Consider the following 12,791-nt stretch of genomic DNA (forward strand, 5'->3'; position numbering starts at 1 on the left):
GCCCCATCCTCAGATGGGTTTTCCCTGAGTGGAGCAAGGGAGTACAATAACTCTACCCTTTCTTCTCCAGTTTCAAGTCCATTGGGAAAGAGAAGATACATCCTTCACAACAGTCCCAGCAAAAATGTCACTGCATCTTACTGGCTCTGAATGTATTATTCTGGAACTAATGCAATATTATGAGTGGTCAGGAACCCACCTCTGGAGCAAAGCGTGAATCAGTACTACTTGCATGGACTGAAAATGCAGTGGTTTCCAAGAAGGAAATTGGGGTGCTATTGCCAAAGGAGTGGTGCATGGATGTTGCGGAGGTCAATAAAAAGGAAAGTGAAAATGGACTTTAATACCAATCCTACAATATCATAGCAGAGAAAATCTTTCTTGGCCCTTAAATAAAACTAAGTGAAAGAAGTGCTACTTGATACAGTAGTTATGAACTGATACAATTCTTACTTCAATAAATGAATGAAAATACAGATTTCATTTTTTTTTTTCAGTTGGATGGACGACTCACAACAGGAAACCAGCATGTTTCAGGGTGAGGTAGAGTGGAAGGCAGCATCTGGAACTCAGAAAACTCATTAGTCAAAGGCACCTACGCCCGTCAACAGAATGCAGAGCGGGAGGGCCTGAGCCCATGAGGCCCGAGTTCTCAGTGAGCCAGGCGGGCTGATGCCAGGGTAGAGGCTGGAGGCTCTGAGTGCCCAGAAGTCTCCATCTTATCTTGTGCAGTGGCTGCTCCAGGAAAAGATCTTTAGTTTGAGTTCTGCCTGCCAAGCAGAGGTTTCCAAACCTGGTTGTACCCCAGAATTCTTGTTGTTTCGGTTGCTACGTCACGAACGACTCTTTTGCAACCCCATGACTATAGAGGGCCAGGTTCCTCTGTCCACGGGATTTCCTAGGCAAGAATACTGGAGTGGGCTGCCATTTCCTCCTCCAGGGGATCTTCCTGACCCAGGGATCAAATCCGTGTCTAATGCTTGGCAGGTGAATTTTCTTTACCACTGAGCCACCTGAGAAGCCCATACTCTAGAATAGCTAGTTTTTAAAAAGATGATTCCAGGAAGCCCTGCTGGCAAGGGATTAACTTAGCCTGCGATGGGGCCCAGAAGTTGAGATTGTGAACAAGCTTTCCTGAGGTCAGGACGAGGGTCTAGGTCTCTAGGGACCCTGGGTTTGCTTCCCCAGTTGCAGTCCCCACTCTCTACTGGATGGATCTGTTGACACTGCTGTTCCCTCCCTGGAGTATGAACCCCAAAAGGCAGGGACTCACGCAGCTTTGGGTACCAGGACACAACAGAGTGAGCACCCACTAAGCATTTATTGAAAGCAGGCTGGAGGGCACACAGGCAGGCAGGCAAGCTGCCTTTTCCAGTGTGGGGAGGGGAGAGGGAAGGGAGCTTCTATTTCTGGAAAGAACTGCTGTGATTGAGGAAAGATCATGGCAAAACAAGGAGAAAAGAGGCACTGGGGAAGGGAAAGACTTGTGGTTCCTTCACACTACTCATTCTTTTAAAAGACTCCTCCATAACTTTAATAAGGAAGCGAGAGCAGGATGAGTGTGACGACGGGCAGGGCACTGGGTTAGCCTCCCCTCCCCATGTTACAGATGATGAAACGGAGGCACAGGCACATCCTTAGGAAGTGACACAGCTGGGACTCTGCAGCCGGAGTGGGTAACTGCTACCCAACCTGCGTCTCACCTCTCACAGGTGTGGAAGCACGGTCCTGGAGAAAACAGTATGCATTTTTGCAGGGTGTCCATTTCCATCTTAGACATCCAGCAAAAGTAAATCAAGAGCTGAGGAAATCAGGGGAGAGCAAAGGGCGTCTCAAGAAAGAGACCATTGTACACCTCTCCAAAGAGGCTATTTTCTGTCTACTTTTTATTCCCCTGCTGTGCCCTGAAGGTCACTTGCTACGTCTGCACAACTCAGTGAAGTCACGAAAAGGAATACTTGGCCAGGGAACGCGGGGCTGGGGAGGGACTGCGGGGAGGGGAGAGAGTTGGGGGAGGTGAGGCAATTCCACAACAAGGACTGCCTGGCCGGCTTCCCTGCCTAAACCAGCCCAATGACCTTCTTTCCTCTCAGTGACCACTCCCCCTGGAGGCTGCCCTGCTCAGTCACAAACAGCCCGGGAGTTGCCCGCATTCCTGTGACCAGCTGGTGAGGTGCTGCTCCTCGGGTCCCAGGTGAGAGAGCTCTCTTTGAAGAGCTGGAAAGGTGGGTGTGAAGTTGAGGTTCATTTCACTCGTCTCAGTGTGCATACCGAGTCTGAAACTGGGGCAGGGCATCCAGCCTCTTCTAGGAAAAGGATCTGAACATTTTCATGGGAGAAAACGCACTTCTTCTTGACAGAGCCCAGCTGCTCTGAAGGGGAGGAGGAGGGCGGTGGTGAGAGGGCAGAGGAAGGCAATGGGCGGGGGCAGGAAGTGCTTGTTTGGGGATCTGTTAATGCCCATTCAAGAGGACCTCAGCATCCTCTGGGTTAGAGAAAAGAAAGACGTGGACTGAGGAAGGTAGATGTTTCTGGATGTTGCCTGGTGTGGGTGGTGAGCAAAAGCCACCTGCTTAGGAGAGGCACAAAGGGAGGACCCGGCAGTCTCAGACTCACAGCCGGGACCCCTTCTCATAGGGCACCCAGGCATTAGTAGACCCTGGAGTCTTTGAGGGGGTGGGAAGTAAACAGTTTTCCCAAACCCAAACCCAGGAAGGAGGCACCAGCTTGGTAGATTGCTTTGTTCCCTGATAACTTTGTTCTCCTCTCCGGACCAAGCAAGCCCTTCGGAAACCACTTGGTCATCTACAGCTCAAACTGAGAGACTGAGAAGGGTAAGCCTTCTGCGAGCTGACCTGGAGGGCTGGGAGAGAAAAGCTTAAGACCCAAAGAGTTTTACCTGGGGTTTAAGAAGAATCCTCTTTCATTTAAGAGGGCTTCCCTGGTGGCTCAGAAAGTAAAGAATCCACCTGCAATGCAAGAGACTCAGGTTCGATCCCTGGGTAGGGAAGATCCCCTGGAGAAGGGAAAGGCAACCCACTCCAGTATTCTTCCCAGGAGAATTCCATGGACAGAGGAGCCTGGTGGCCTACAGCCCATGGAATTGCAAAGAGTCGGACACGACTAAGCGACTGACTCACACACACATACACACACATTCTCTCTCTCTAAGACAAAAACATCTCCTTCAAGTGTTAATTATGACCCAAGCATTTTTGGAAAAGAAAGCTTGTGGACACGTCCAAAACAACCTGTTTTTGCTGGCCGTTTGCTTTCAATGAAAAAACTTCCAGTTGGCAGAGCCCTCCTGAGGGGTAGGACCAGCTCAAAAGGACAGGGGTGGTCGGTAGTGATGGAGAGCTTGAGGCCAAGATGTGGCTTCAGGGAGAGTCCTCTATTCCCGCCCTGACTCCCTGGGGCTTTACCATAGTAACCAGGCCATGTCAGAAGTGCTTCCCTTGATGTCACTTTCTGGACCTTTCTTCCTACCTGTCACTCCTTCTTGGAGCCTTTACTGGCCACCTCCTCCTCCCACAGCTTCAATAGCATCTTTCAATGGATGGTCCTGAAATCTTTATCAGCAGTTTTTCTCTGATAGCTAAGAGCTGCCACTTACTGGGAATTTTCTATGTACCAGGCTCTGGGTTAATTGCCAGTGATGCCTAAACCTTGGGCTTGGAGCAGAGCACACCCCTTCACATCCTGCCTCAGCTATTATTGAATGTGTAACTCTGGGGGATAGTGGAGGACCAAGGAGCCTGGTGTGCTAGTTTATGGGGTCACAAAGAGTTGGACATGACTTAGTTGTCTGTTCAACATTCACCTTTTTGTGCCTCAGTTTCTCTGCGCTCTAGAATGGGGGTAATAATGCACCCACCCCAGAGGGTTCTTGGGAGGCTACATGAATTGACATTTGCAAAGTGTTTTTAATAGTGCCTCTATGTGTGTTCAGTAAATGTTAGTGATTCTAATTGTGTCTTTCAAGCAGCACAGCAAGTCTTTAAGGTAAGTATGATTATCTCTACTTGCATATAAGAAAACAGAAGGCTCAGAAAGGAGGGTGAGCCCAACCAGACTCTGCAGTCCAGCACTTTCTCTGGTACTCTGTAACAAAAATAACAAGTATGCTAACTCTAAGGGAGTAAGTTAAGTGGCAGAGTCAGGCTTCAGATCCAGTGAGTTCTGGAATCCATGATTTTAATCACCATACTAGATTGTCTTTCTGTAATGATTATGCAAGGAATAAACACTCAAACCCAGATTTTAACTTTAAAATGGCATCTGCTTTGGGGTCAAACCAGCTCTTTTGAGGCAGCATTGATCCCTGTGGGCAGGCTTAAAAATGTGAAAATGGCCTGTCATCTCGTATCTCATTTAACCTTCTCAGTGATCCTTGGTGGTCTTACCAGCCTTGTTTTATAGCTAAGGCAGAGTAAGAAATTTCCCCCACAATACTGCAGTTAGTATATGTGTCTTGTTTTAAAATTCCTGGTTGGGTACCAGAGCTATAAATAAAATAAAACAAAATGAAACAACTCATGCCCACTGAATCAGAATCTCTTGGGGTGTGGCCTGGGCATCTGAATGTTAAGATTCAGAATCTGATGTGTAGCCAACAAACACTGAGAACCCCTCCCACTGACACTGCCACTCCAGGGGCCAGAACGCCCATTTACAGCTGTCTGCCCAATATCCCACCTGGGGTCTTACCCTTAGCAAGCTTGGGCAAAACTTTCCCTTTCTCCCTTCTTCTCAGGGCCTGGTACCACCAGCCATCAATAACAAGTATGTTAACTCTAGGGAGGGTCCCAGTCTCCCCTGCTGGGAACTCAGTCATCTCCAGCTCTTCTCCACTGCCAGTGGTACCCAAACCGTGAAACTGTTTGAAGCACTCCTGAAACTGTGTTGCCTCCACTTTGGTAATAGCCTTCATCATTTTTGGTTTGGATTGCTGCTGCTGCTAAGTCGCTTCAGTCATGTCCGACTCTGTGCGACCCCATAGACGGCAGCCCACCAGGCTCCCCCATTCCTGGGATTCTCCAGGCAAGAACACTGGAGTGGGTTGCCATTTCCTTCTCCAATGCATGAAAATAAAAAGTGAAAGTGAAGTCGCTCAGTCATGTCCGACTCTTAGCGACCCCATGGACTGCAGCCTACCAGGCTCCTCCACCCATGGGATTTTTCCAGGCAAGAGTACTGGAGTGGGTTGCCATTGCCTTCTCCATGGATTGCTGCTGCTGCTGCTATTGCGTCACTTCAGTCATGTCCAACTCTGTATGACCCCATAGACGGCAGCCCACCAGGCTCCCCCATCCCTGGGATTCTCCAGGCAAGAACACTGGAGTGGGATTGCTGCTGCTACTGCTGCTGCTAAGTCGCTTCAGTCGTGTCCGACTCTGTGCGACCCCACAGACGGCAGCCCACCAGGCTCCACTGTCCCTGGGATTCTCCAGGCAAGAACACTGGAGTGGGATTGCTGCTGCTGCCCCCAAATTCATCACCCTCTGCCTGTCTCCATTTCTCCTGTGTCTCCATTTCTCCCTGGGGTCTTCCCATCCCTTCTCCTCTGTCCTCTCCATTCCGGAAGTCTAGCCCACATCCCTTCTCCTGCCAGACTAAAAACTATCTCAACACTCACTTTTCTACCAGCACTAGCCTCCTGGCTAATAACCACGCACTTTAGCAGAGCAAACCCAGCCCCACCCTCCTTGGCCCAAAGCTCCCTCTTCAGCCTCGACTCCTCCCTGGTGGCACAGGCTGTGTTCCAGCCACACTAAATTTCCCCCATGCCCCATACAAACTGTGCCCCTTCACAGCCTGTGAACACTCATGTTGTGCCTCCTGCCTGAAATGGACTTCTGATCTGGCTTGGCTGAAAAGCTCCTACTTGTCCTGTAGGACCTTCAGAAGTCACCTCCTCCGGGAAGCCCTCCTGGAGTCCCCCATGGAGAGGCGCACTGCTTATTCTGTCCTTCCCTGGCACAAAGCTCTATCTTCAATCAGAGGATAGCATTGGAATGATCTGATGACATGTCTGTCTCTCAGTGAACTCCTCATTCCACATTCACATACTAAATGTCTCCTACTGCCAGGTGCAGGCCCAGATGCTGGGGATACAGATGAATAAAACTGAGTTTCTGGCTTCAAGTCTACAGAACATGGCAGAGAGGAGGGAATGGGGCACTTCAGAGAGCACACAGCAAGTGCAAGCAGCAGCGGCAGCAAGCATTATGCTGCCTGTCTAAGAAGATGCAGAAAAAGAGGGGCTGAGATGCCGAGAGGAAGGAGATCTGGAAGGGCCACGAGAGCCTCCCTCGGGTAGCCTGAGACAACCCCCTGTTGTGCTTAGTGGCTCTTTTGTGTCCAACTCTTTTGTGACCCCATGGACTGTAGCCCACCAGGCTCCTCTGTCCATAGGGTTTCTCCAGGCAAGAATACTGAGCGGCTTGCCATGCCCTCCTTCAGGGGATCTTCCCAACCCATGGATGGAACCCGGATCTCCCACATTGCAGGCAAATTCTTGATAGTCTGAGCCACCAGGGAAGCCCACCCCTAGGCCAATGTCCCGGATTCACCATGCTATGGAGATGGTAGTTGGGAGGATCACGATAAGCCTTGTGGCTCAGAAAGATCCCTGTGAGTTTCTTGAGATTATTCCTCATCCATCTTTACAACAGCAGCACCTAGCCCAGTTCCTGGAACACAGCAGGCCCTGGAGAGACAGGGGCCAAAAGAACAAAAAAAGCACGCTGGGCAAGAAAGCCCCTCAGCAGGAAGGGTCTGGAGTCAAGGACACCGGAGTGTCTGGGATTCCAGGTTTCCAGTGACCAAGCCTCGTTCCGCCCCCACCCCCTGGGGGTCCCCGCAGGTGCTCGACTCTGGCCATGCTGGCGCTGCTCGGTGCCTATCTGCTCCTGGTGGCCTGTGCCTCGGCCGCCTCGGCCGACCAGGTCCAGCAGCAGATGGGCTCCAACACGGAGGAGCAGATCCGCGACATGCACACCAAGGTGACGGAGATCTGGCAGGAGACGATGCAGCGGCGGGCGGCGGCCATCGACCCGGACGCCGCGCTCCACGCCGTCTGCCGGGTGCTGCCGTCGGCCACGCTGGAGGCGGAGCAGCCCCAGGTCAGCGGCCTCGTGCTCTTCCGGCAGCTCCGGCCTGGCGCCCTGCTGGAGGCCTTCTTCCACCTTGAGGGCTTCCCGGACGAGCCCAACGGCACGAGCCGCGCCATCCACGTACACCAGTTTGGGGACCTGAGCCAGGGCTGCGACTCCACCGGGCCGCACTACAACCCGATGTCCGTGCCGCACCCGCAACACCCGGGCGACTTCGGCAACTTCGCCGTGCGCGAGGGCCAGGTCTGGAAGTACCGCTCCGGCCTGGCTGCCTCGCTCGCCGGCCCGCACTCGATCGCGGGCCGCGCCGTGGTGGTCCACGCGGGCGAGGACGACCTGGGCCGCGGCGGCAATCAGGCCAGTCTGGAGAACGGGAACGCGGGCCGCCGGCTCGCCTGCTGCGTGGTGGGTCTGTGCGGCCCCGGGCCCTGGGCGCGCCAGGCGCAGGAGCACGCGGAGCGCAAGAAGCGGCGGCGCGAGAGCGAGTGTAAGGCCGCCTGAGCGCCCCACCTAGGTGGCCCTGAGCTCCGACCGCGCGCCGCAGCCCCCTCCTATGCGCTCTGGGAGCCCTTCCACGCCCCGACTCCCCTCCAAGTGCCCCTAGACCGCTCCACGCCCGGACTTCTCTCCAGGCTCCCGAGATCCCCTCTGTGTGCCTCAGCCTCCCGCTATGTACCCCAGTATCCCTGTACGCTGTGACATCTCTCCCAAGGACCCCAGACCTTTCTACACCCTGACACTCCTCCAAGCGCCCAAGATGCTCTCTATGTGACCCAGGACCCCTTCTACGTATCCTGGGGAACCCTGGGACCCCTCAACATCCTGACGCCTCTCCAAGGCCCATGATCCCTACCTTGAGACCCCAAGCAGCCTACTACATCACCTTGATTTTTCTCTTTCCCCTCCTGGAGACACTCTGTACTCTGGAGTACCACTTCTGCCATGGCTAGGATCTAACTGAAAATCCCTTTCACTTTGAGGTCTTCAACCACGTATATTGAGACACCCCCCATTCATCCTGAGGGCACCCCGAGCTCTGAGGACCCCCCCCCCAGAGATACCGAAGTAAACCCATGAACCCTGAGGGTCTTCCAGGCTCTCTGAGGTCCCTTTCCACCTTGACACCCCCACCTTCACCCTGTGAGCCCTGAGATCCCTCTATGCTCTAAGCACCCACCTACCCCCACCTCCTATGGGCTCCTTCTAGGCACTCTGAGACCCCTCCAGAATTTGCCTACCATCTCTCCCCCCAGCTTGAGGAGCCTGCACTTAGGTGCCTCTTTCAGGTGTCTCCGGGTATTCCACCCCCCCACTCCACCCCCCAACCCCCCAACCCCCCACCCCCGACTCCCTCAAGAGAGCAGCTTCTTTGGGGGTTGTTTGACAATGTTTGCGTTGCACATTAAAAACTCAGCAAATCAGTACATCATGGGGGCCTTGGTTACTTTTTTCTTTTTTGATGCTTCTCTCCTGGCTCAGCTATTTTGGGGGAATGGTAAAGATGTTTCCCAAATCCCTGCAGGACTTCTCTTTCTTCCCTGCCTAGCTCCTCTGCAAGGTTTAATCACCTATTGATCCTTATGCATTTGGGTGGTGCTCGCATGAGGGAGGAAGCCAAGATCACTTAGGGAAGTGGGAAAACAAGAAAACAGCTTTCTGGGCTACATCCCAGAGCTGTAGAATTCAAAGGGAGAGGAGGAAATTTATTTGAAACAACTTTCCCAGTGATTCTGGGCTTCCCTGGTGGCTCAAACAGTAAAGAGTCTGACTCCAATGCAGGAGACGTGGGTTCATCCCCTGGGTTGGGAAGATCCCCCTGGAGAAGGGAATGGCTACTTGCTCCAGTATTCTTGCCTGGAGAATCCCCGAGGACAGAGGAGTCTGGTGGGCTACAGTCCATAGAGTTGCAGGGACGGACATGACTGAGCGACTGGCACTTTCACTCCCAGTGATCCTGATGCTGGAGCCACTGGCCCGGCATGAAGGGTGCATCAACTTGCTGGGCTCTGTGGCCTTTCACACTTGCCTCTGTGTGAAGCCTGAGGTCCATTTCCCAGATGGCGGAGACAGGGCCACTGAGGCAGTGTCACTGGGCAAGTTACAGGGAAGTTGGTGTTGGTATCTGAAGTTGTCAGCCTTTTCCACAACCAGGACAATGCTCTTCTTGACTTTTTTTCTTCTGGCCATGCCATGTGGCCTGTGGAATCTTAGTTCCAAGGATCAAACCCTGGTCCCCTGCATTGGAAGTGTGGAGTCAATCAGTGGACCACTAGGGAAGTCCCTCTTCTTAACTTCTTGATTACAAAAACAGTTGGAAGCAGTGGAGTCCAAAGGTAGGTTGGTCTCGATCAAGGCTTGATGGGGGAACAGTTCTGCCTCTCCTCTTGAAAATTATAATCCATATCCAGACTAGATCAGTCCTGGGTATTCACTTTGATTTATTAATGAAAATATATTAACTTTTTAGCTTCCTGGGATGGACCCACTTCCTAGCTGTGAGTTTTCCACCCTGGTTCTTTATAGACAGCTTCTGTTTCTCTCGGACTCTTGAGGCAGTGAGTCAAACTGAACTTCAGCCAGAAACTCATCCCCAGTGGTAATTTTTACCTCTTACTAGGACTAACTTGTTATTTAAAAACCATTCCTTGAACCCAAGTGACAACTGGGAAGAAAGACTATTGCCTGGTGAATTTGCTCCACCAACTGGTTCTCACTGGTTTTGAAACGGAACAGGACTCTGTGAGGCCTTCCCAGGGACAGACCCCTTGTGGTCCCATCCCCACATCCCCCAGTCTGTGGGAGAACTCTAGCCTGCTAGGCCTTCCCTGAGTTCTAGAGAGCAAATGGAATCAGAGAGGTAAGGAAATGCAGAAACAAAGGAAAACCATCAAACAAGGCAAAGTAAATGTTCAGTTATCAAATACTTGTAAAATAGTTACATTTTGTTATATTAAAATAAATGTTTAGTTATAAAACAGTCAAGGACCTTTAGTTCCTCCTCAAGGGCTACAGAGAATGTGAGCCATATCCTTGAGCCATTTTGCAGATACTAAACCCCCTACCCGGTGAAATGGGTTCATGGCGTGATGACCACAACCATGTAGACCCCAGGCCAGTTGGACCAGAAGGTTGATGACTGAGATTCCTGAAACATCACCTTGTCTTCATCACCAGTCAACCAGAAGGATGTCCTTGAGTGACTCATGCATCCTGTGACCTTCTCCTTCATCTTAAAAAACCCTTCACTGAAAACCATCAGGGAGTTCGAGTCTTTTCAATGAGCTATCCATTCTTCTCGCTTGGCTCCACATTGGGTGCCCTTTCCATCACCACAACCTGGTGTCAGTGGGTTGGCTTTACATAGTATCAGGCAAGCAGACCCCAGTTTGGTTTGGTAACAGTCTGAAATGTTATTTTAAACTGTACAGGTTGGCACTGATAAGGGATTAGTAAACTGGGTATTTAAATGTCCTGATCTCAGATGCATTTGCCTATCCCCACAATTGAAATTTGTGGAAACAGGCAGCAATTACATAGGAACACACAATGGGCAAGAATAAAAAGCCAGCACCCCATCTTTGACACTGCTGCCCAGATTACAGGTTCATTCAGGATTGTCAATGGAAGTTTGTACTTGTTTTTCAGAAGGGGCTGGTGCCTCTCATTGTTTATTTTCTGTCTTGGTCCATTCGGGCTGCTACCACAAAATACTGCAGCCTGGCTGGCTTATTAACAATAGACATTTATTTCTCACAGCTCTGGAGGCTGGGAGTGCAAATCAGGGCACCAACATGGTGGCTGAGAGCCTCTTTGGGACTCATAGCCTGCATCTCTTTGCTGTGTTCTCATGTGTTGGAAGGGGTAAGGGACCTCTTCCGAGCCCTTTGTAAAGCACCAGTCTCATTCAAGAGTGTTGAAGAATTGATAATTTTGAACTGTGGTGTTAAAGACTCTTGAGAGTCCCTTGGACTACAAGGAGCTCCAACCAGTCAGTCCTAAAGGAAATCAATCCTGAATATTCACTGGAAGGACTGATGCTGAAGCTCCAATACTTTGGCCACCTGATTCGAAGAACTGACTCATTAGAAAAGACCCTGATGCTGAGAAAGATTCAAAGCAGGAGAAGGGAATGACAGAGGATGAGATGGTTGGATGGTGTCACCTACTCAATGGACATGAGTTTGAGCAAACTCTGGTAGTTGGTGAAGGACAGTGAAGCCTGGCAGCTGCGATCCATGGGGTTGAAAAGAGTCAGACATGACTATGTGACTGAACAACAACTCATTCAAGAAGGTTCTCCCTTCATGACTTTGGGACCCCTACCAAAGGTCTCCCCTCTTAACACCATCATATTTGGGGGGTAGGATTTCAACATGAATTTTGCAGGAAACACAAACATTCAGGCCACAGCATCTTCTGTTTTCAGTTTCTCTCTTCACTACCTTTGACTCTCCTAGACTGAAAAGATACCCTGGCAGATCTGCTTCATTTCTGTTCTGTCCATTCATGGAAATGGGGTTGATGAACTGCTGTATGGAGTTCCAGAGCCAAGAAACAAAAAAAGGAAATATTAGAGGGGAAAATTACAGTTCATGTAAGGAAAAGGAACGTGTTCAGCACAGTGACCAACAGTCTGGCCTCAGGCAGGAAGGCCTGTGTGGAGCCTCAGCTGGACCACACTTACAAACTTTGTGACCTAAGTGAGTCACTTCACCTCTCTGGGCCTGAGTTCTCTCATCTGTAAAATAAGATTATTACATTGGATTGTTGTGGTGATTAAATTGTTACTACTGAGAGGTGTATAGCACAGGATCTAATGAATGATCAATTAATAATAATAGCTTAAGGTCAGAAAAATAGTTACCTAGTAATGGATTTGGAGAAGGCAATGGCAACCCACTCCAGTACTCTTGTCTGGAAAATCCCATGGACAGAGGAGCCATGGACTGTAGGCTATAGTCCATGGGGTCGCGAAGAGTCGGACACGACTGAGCGACTTCACTTTCACTTTTCACTTTCATGCTTTGAAGGAAGGAAATGGCAACCCACTCCAGTGTTCTTGCCTGGAGAATCCCAGGGACGGTGGAGCCTGGCGGGCTGCTGTCTATGGGGTCGCACAGAGTCGGGCACGACTGAAGCGACTTAGCAGCAGCAGCAGCAGTAATGGATTGGATGGGGGCTTCCCTGGTGGTGCTAGTGGTAAAGAACCCACCTGCCAACGCAGGAGACACCGGAGACAAGGGTTCAATTTCTGGGTCCAGGAAGATTCCCTGGAGGAAGGCATGACAACCCACTCCAGTATTCTTGCTTGGAGAATCCCATGGACAGAGGAGCCTGGTGGTCTACAGTTCATGGGATCGCAGAGTCAGATACAACTGAAGCGGTTTGGCATGCTCAGGAGTGGATTGAATGACCTTGAAATGTAGTGAGGATTGTGTCACTGGAAGGATTCAAGTAAAGGAAAGGCTGCTACCTCTTTGGCTTGGAAGAAGGAGTTCCACATCCATTAAGAGGCCAGCTGAGATGAATTCTGTGATCACAGCTCTAAATGAGGGAAAGACTGGCGGCCATAAGGGCAGGCATCTGGTTCCCGGCACAGAACCGGATATGTACAACCAAACCCGCCTACAGGACCCCACTTGGCCCCTTGAGGCTATTTTTACTCCTCTACTC

At 51.0% G+C, this 12,791-nt stretch overlaps 1 protein-coding gene across 3 annotated transcripts; it reads left to right on the forward strand.

Annotated features, from left to right (window-relative positions):
* The first annotated feature begins 2,075 nt into the window (after positions 1–2,075).
* Positions 2,076–8,542, forward strand: SOD3 (superoxide dismutase 3). 3 transcript variants are annotated; one of them, XM_055435316.2, is made up of 2 exons: positions 2,076–2,194; positions 6,869–8,542. In XM_055435316.2, the coding sequence occupies exon 2, from the start codon at positions 6,885–6,887 to the stop codon at positions 7,617–7,619; it is 735 nt and encodes a 244-aa protein (XP_055291291.1). In that variant the 5' UTR covers positions 2,076–2,194; positions 6,869–6,884; the 3' UTR covers positions 7,620–8,542. The 3 variants fall into 3 exon arrangements, with proteins under 3 accessions (XP_055291291.1, XP_055291294.1, XP_088692391.1); XM_055435319.2 differs by having other exon boundaries at positions 2,109–2,225; XM_088836265.1 differs by lacking the exon at positions 2,076–2,194 and adding an exon at positions 2,810–2,834.
* Positions 8,543–12,791: the final 4,249 nt, after the last annotated feature.

The sequence above is a fragment of the Moschus berezovskii genome, chromosome 5 (genome assembly GCF_049115385.1).
Source record: "Moschus berezovskii isolate FMDL1 chromosome 5, NW_MosBer_1.0, whole genome shotgun sequence".
Taxonomy (NCBI): Eukaryota; Metazoa; Chordata; class Mammalia; order Artiodactyla; family Moschidae; genus Moschus; species Moschus berezovskii.

Coding starts and splice junctions, on each gene's coding strand:
- SOD3 (XM_055435316.2), top strand. CDS start 6,885: ATGCTGGCGCTGCTCGGTGCCTATCTGCTCCTGGTGGCCTGTGCCTCG.